General features: G+C 35.5%; 1 protein-coding gene across 28 annotated transcripts in view; it reads right to left on the reverse strand.

Annotated features, from left to right (window-relative positions):
• The window catches only part of LOC144956536 (EH domain-binding protein 1-like), a 98,801-nt gene that overhangs the window by 24,396 nt on the left and 67,705 nt on the right, over positions 1-6,700 (reverse strand). For all 28 annotated transcript variants that reach the window (XM_078887263.1, XM_078887273.1, XM_078887224.1 and 25 more), the window contains one exon: positions 549-622. In XM_078887263.1, coding sequence (XP_078743389.1) covers positions 549-622 — 74 coding nt within the window. The remainder of the gene's footprint in view (positions 1-548; positions 623-6,700) is intronic.

Genomic DNA, 6,700 nt, shown 5'->3' on the forward strand with positions numbered 1-6,700 from the left:
AAATGACACGGACATATACAAACATCTGAGTCAATCAAATATGTCAGAACTTGAAAGAGTGAGGTAAGGCAATACTGATTGACACTGAATCCGTCCTTTTGGAATTATTAATTCCTTTTCTTTGTTTATCTCTGCTCATGTAGCCACTGGCCTCTCTCGCGTGAATCCCAACCAGTTTAACAATTCATCGTCTTTGACTCTAATAATAATAATAATAATAATAATAATAATAATAATAATAATAATAATAATAATAATAATAATAATAATAATAATAATAATAATTCCAGACGTAAGCTTTTATAAAGTGCAAAAATAATTTTACAGTGGGTCTGAAACTAACAGCAACTGCAAGATGAGACATGCGACTTGTAATGCGCCACTACTTTTCCATAGAGACAGCGCTGCTATCAGCCAAGTATTCGTTTTCTACCCGAGTATGATGAGTAAATATCAAATAAGGTAAGGGAATATTCCAAAGACTCATCTTCACGTCATCATGTCGCAAGTCGATTGTCATACTATTAATACCACAAAGCTGTACTCACCTTCTATGGCCATCATAGCTCTCAGCTCTCGGTTCAGTAATTCAAAACGTCTTTCCAAATCGTCTTCTTTCTCCCTGAAGTAGATCAATAAAATAAATAAATCAATTAATTAATTAATATATACATATATATATATAGATAGATAGATAGATAGATAGATAGATAGATAGATAGATAGATAGATAGATAGATAGATAGATAGATAGATAGATAGATAGATAGATAGATAGATAGATAGATAGATAGATAGATAATGATAGATAGATAGATAGATAGATATAGATAGATAGATAGATAGATAGATAGATAGATAGTAGATAGATAGAGATAGATAGATGATGAAGATAGGATAGATAGATGAGATGAAGATAGAATAGATAGATAGATAGATAGATAGATAGATAGATAGATAGATAGATAGATAGATAGATATAGATAGATAGATAGATAGATAAGATAGGATAATTGATAGATAGATAGATAGATAGATAGATAGATAGATAGATAGATAGATAGATAGACAGATAGATGTTTTCTTTTTCTTTTCCCTTTTTTTTGTTTTTGTCTGTTTTCTTTTTCGTTGTGTTTTATCTTTTTTTTTTTTTGTTTCTTTGTTGTTGTTTTTTTTTTGGGGTTTTTTTTTTTTTGTTTGTTTTTTTGTTTAAAAAAATTGTTATTGGTTTTCCATCTGATTTTTTAGCAATGTTTTTAATGTGTTTTGAAATGCTTTAAATCATGAATATGAGACATGTGATGTGTAAAGGTAAAAATCTTTGAAATTATTAGAACGACTAATGACATCAATCATATTGTTATTGGCTTAACCGAGTGTGTTAAAATGTTCTTGCGACACTCATGGGTCATCTATTGGCTTAAAATATTATTGCATGACATTATGATAGTGGCGGATTTCGTAAACATTAAGACATTTTATCAGCATCATCATCGTCGTCGTCGTCATCATCATCATCATCATCATCATCATCATCATCATCATCATCATCATCATCATCATCATCATCATCATCATCATCATCATCATTGTAATCATCATCGTCATCATAATCATCATCATATCATCATCATCAATATCATAATCATCGTCGTTGACGTCAACATGACACCATCATCAACATTTCTATACTCAGATATTTAATAAGTGGCGCGTCTTTTTCTTCTTTCTCTCAGCTGCCCCTCAATGCACAGTTGCAAATATTGATAAAAAATCTGTGTATAAAATACAAAACTAGCAATTAATATTTTGCAAAGACCGTTTGCCTTTTGCCAAATGTTAACTCAGTCACCCTTGGATAGAATTAGATTATAATTTCTGGCAAAATCGTTTTAATTAACGAGTTAAATGCAATACTCTGGAAAAAACAAGCATTTAAACATTCTGGCCAGGAAACTCGTCCTTCAAATATCGATCGATTTAAATGACCATAATATTGGCATAAATTCTCAAACCTGGGACCTCGCTAGGTCACATGTTTGAGAGTGTTTTTTTTTTATTTAAGTGAGGTCCCAGGTTTGAGAGTTTTTTCCCCCCAAGATTAGGGCCATCTAAATCGATCGATATTTGAAGGACGAGATTTCTGGCCAAATCTTTAAATAAATATTTTTGAAAATCGTGTTTTTATTGTATTTATTAATAAATGGCAAAAATAAGGCGAAAAAAATCTTAACTCATCAAAAATGCCCCGATGAAAGGGAAGTGGTTGCTAAAATGCCAGCTATTAATAAAGAAAAGATACAATCTGTAAGAAATTAATAGGAAAAACAGTTGAAAACAACCAGGTCGATAATGGATTCTATCCCCTTAAGACGGGATTAGATACAATAGAAAACATACATCAATCTCATAAAAATAACTTGTGCTGCCGCCACTGTCCAAAACAAGAGTGAGAAAGAGACACACTAGTCTGTGCTTGAAACAATGATCAAATACAACACTGCCGTAGATTTTCGAAAGAAAAAAAATACGTATTTATAATTTTGGACAGAAAACTCGTTCTTCAAATATCGATCGATTAAAATGATCCTAATCTTGCTTTAAAAAAAAAAAACAAAAAAAAAAAACAAACTCTCAAACCTTCCGTGAAATCCCAGGTTTGAGAAATTTTAGCAAGATGAAGGTCGTTTTAATCGATCGATATTGGAAGGATGAGTTTTCTGGCCAACATTTTTTAATACTTGCTTTTCCAGAGTCCGACAGAACACACACACTCTCTCTCTTTCTCTCTCTCTCTCTCTCTCTCTCTCTCTCTCTCTCTCTCTCTCTCTCTCTCTCTCGTTTAGCAAAGACGATCATCCTTTTCTACAAGAGCAGCAACAACAATGGGGATCCCGATAGTTCAGTTGGTAGAGCACTCGCTTCACACGCAAAGGGATCGCTTCCGGGTGCAATCGAGATTTATTTTTTTTCTGACCCCCCTGTCCACCCATCAGTGATTGGGTAGCTGGGCCTGTTAGATCTGACGGAAAGTACTTTGCGAAAAACTAGCGTCCTATCCAAAGGGTAGCAAGCAATTGCTATTGTCCGTCTCACGTTATAGAAACCGAAGGGATAGACTCCGGCTCCATGGGCAAAATGGCCCAGTGAAAATCAGTGAAGACTGCTTGCTCTGGTAGTGAAAACGGTGAACCCGGATGTCAGATTAGAGTGAAATCGAGTCCAATCCATAGAAGGTTAAAGGTGAATTTTTCATCCCAACTGCAGACTGTCAGCATCTCGTCTCTTTCTTCTTTAAGATCTTCAGTAAATAATGACTATCGCTGAAACCAAAACTGTGTTTTGAGTATTTTTGAAGAGTCTCGAGATCCTTTTGGAGCAGAGAGTGAGTGGTTTGAAAACAACAATTATACCAATACTTTCTTGCACTATAATATTCGAGGTGTTTTCCAATTGTCTCGAGGCAAACAATATTGGAATTCCTTACAATACATCGGAACATTTAATAATGGGGTGCCATTTTTTCAATGTTGATTCGTTATCGTACTGCACGGATTAGATTATTCTTGACCACTTGATCCTATGTTCAGCTGCTTTAACAATGTTCTTTTTTTTATCATTTATCTAAATTTGCTTTTCAAAAATAGTTTCTTCTCGTCGCTGAATTCATGGTTTTTTAGTTTAATGCATAAAATTGAAATGATTTAAAGATCCTAGTACACTCATGATGATGATGATGATGATGATGATGATGATGATGATGATGATGATGATGATGATGATGATGATGATGATGATGATGAGAAGGATTATATAATGGATCTGCATGGAAAATATTCTCTACCAATTTGCCCTTTTGACTGGACCTATTTCTCAAGAAAAAGGATCGAAAATAAAAAAGGCTAAACTTATATGAACAATGTTGATTGAAAACTTTGAATATACAGAAATTTCAGGTCCGGCGTCGTGAACTAGAAAGTAACCATACAACCATAATGATTTGGTATTAAAAGTATGATTAACATTCAGAGAGAGAGAGAGAGAGAGAGAGAGAGAGAGAGAGGGGGAGAGGGAGAGAGAGAGAGAGAGAGAGAGAGAGAGAGAGAGAGAAAGAGAGAGAGAGGGGGGGGGGAGGGAGAGAAAACTAAATGATTTGAAATATTTTACTGATTAAACTTTTAATACCTCAAATCATCGTGTCAATAGAACTTGACGAGAAATCTTAATTGACGTAAGATATAATCGATATTGCTCTAAAAGGACGATTTAGCGCCAGGCAATATAATTACGGTACTCTGTGACATAATAGGGATTGGTGATGAACAAAGAATTATAAATGGGTTGGGGAGAGAGAGGGAGCGAGAGTTAGAGAGAGAGAGAGAGAGAGAGAGAGAGAGAGAGAGAGAGAGAGAGAGAGAGAGAATATATATATGGATGGTGGTACAGGAAAAGGGAAAGGGGATGGGATAAGGGTGGATTTAAAAGAGTGTGAGCGAGTTTGTGTGTTGAGGAGAGGGGAATGGCATTGACCAGCTTGGCTTGTTCTGTAGTAGCCCGGCTTGGCTGGCACTTAATCAGCTCTGAGGGTCTCCGGGAGAAGATCATCCTTCCCAGTGGAATGTACAAGACGTTTGTGAAAAATGTTAGGGTACGAAAGGGTGTGCGGCTGAGAGGTGGGGTGGGAGGTCACGGGGAATGGACTAAGCCATCTCTATAAAGCGGAGACAAAAAAAAAAAAGCAAAACAAAGCAAACAACAAGAAATATCCAAGCATCGATCCCCGATGAAATAGAGAGCTGATTTATTTTTGTCAATAATAACAAAAAATTCGGATCCCTTTCCTGGACATTGGATGAAAAATAGATGCTTCCTCCAGGAATGCTCTGGGGGGGAGGGGGTGGGGGTGGATAGAGAAAGTTTAATACACACACACACACACACACACACACACAGAGAGAGAGGAGAGAGAGAGAGAGAGAGAGAGGGGAGGAGAGAGATAGAGAGAGAGAGAGAGAGAGAGAGAGAGAGACCAAACATAGCTACACTGTCCTCAGAGAAGGATTAAGACAATAGAAAGCTAGGATTAAAATGAAGTGGTGCATGAAAGTAAAGGTTAGTGGAGTATAATGGTCTTGATCAATGATCCCGTTCTTATATTTTGATTAGGGGCCTGGTGTAAGGAATAATCGCTCCACACTGGAATGGTCCCTTGTGGTATTTAAAGAATAAACGTAAATATATCATTACATGGCAATGGATTGGTCAATAATACAAACACTATCTCTTAGCCACCGAATCGCCTACTTGTCTACATTGAACAGAAGACATGTCCGTATTTATATCAAATTAGTAGTATAAAATGTATTGTTACAACTGTATTAATGAATGTAGAAAAGACCATCTGTTTTATAGTGTCGTTGTTGTTGTTTTGTGAGTGTGTGTGTGTGTGTGTGTGTTTGTTTGTTTGTGTGTGAGTGGATGTTCATTCATTATTCATTATCACCGTTTTAACTTTGTAGTTTTAGAATAATTAAATAGTGAGGGATTAAGAACACAACGGCGGTGGTTTTAATGGTGGTGAAAGAGTTGGTGATGAGCCAAATTATAGAAAGCAAGAAAGAGGAAAATATACGGTCTGGTCATTGGGTGTGTGAATACGTATTACAATAATTTATTAGCCTGTGTCTTCGGACACCGAGTATATAATGTGCTTAGCCCTGATTAGAACAAGTCAACCTTTTTCCTTTACACGAAAGCTGGGCTAAGGGCTTCGGGGCCGCTGCAGCTGGCTCCTATGCTAGCTGGTGGGTGAATATATCAGCTAAAGAACTTAACTACACCAGATCTTCTTAGACTAAAGATCTTAACAAGTTTTAGTCTGCGGAAGCTTCTTATCATGTTCCAGCTATGGTATAAAACCCAAAGTCCTTCTCCCAAACCCACCACATAACTCCCAGTCTATGTACAAAACTTTTACTCGTCTAACTTAAACTCTTTTGTACACATTATTTCAATAATTTGTATTCATAAAATTCATAACGCATATCAAAATGTCATCAAAATTGTCAAACTGTGTGTGTCTTACTGAAAATCGATAACTTTGGATTGTATGTTCTACCAGGATACAGAGACAGTGTCATTCATGTGTCATGCCTATGTGACCTCTTGGATTAAGTCAACATGTGGATGGAATTCTATCAAACTACCAAAAAAAAAAAGAAAAAAAAGAAGAAAAAAAGAAAATGATAAAATAAAGCTATGTTACTTAGTTACAATACGAACTAACAAGACGATGAAATAATAGAGTAGGCGACGGATAAATGTATAAATGATAAAAGATAAATTGGAGTATAAACTGCAGTGCAGAGAAAAATTAAAGAATTATCGAAGACATCTTTTAAAAACAATACCTTTTTTTTATGGCACTGCATTTACTCTTGATTTTTCTTTTATGATACTATAAATAGAAAACGTGTCACTAAGTGTATCGGTGCTGAGAGATGGAGTGGTTACGTAACGCATGGAAATTCACGATTAACCTTGGATATCATGCGAGTTGGCAGTTTGCATGTGAGAGGACAATGACGTGTGGTATATGACTGAGGTACTCATGCTTCACTCTTGGCCATGACTTACTATACTGACGTAGTCTGACAAAACACTCTATTATTATTATTATTATTATTATTATTATTATTAT

This window comes from Berghia stephanieae, chromosome 1 (assembly GCF_034508935.2).
Source record: "Berghia stephanieae isolate SIO BIC M18660-M18661 chromosome 1, UCSD_Bste_1.3, whole genome shotgun sequence".
Classification (NCBI taxonomy): Eukaryota; Metazoa; Mollusca; class Gastropoda; order Nudibranchia; family Aeolidiidae; genus Berghia; species Berghia stephanieae.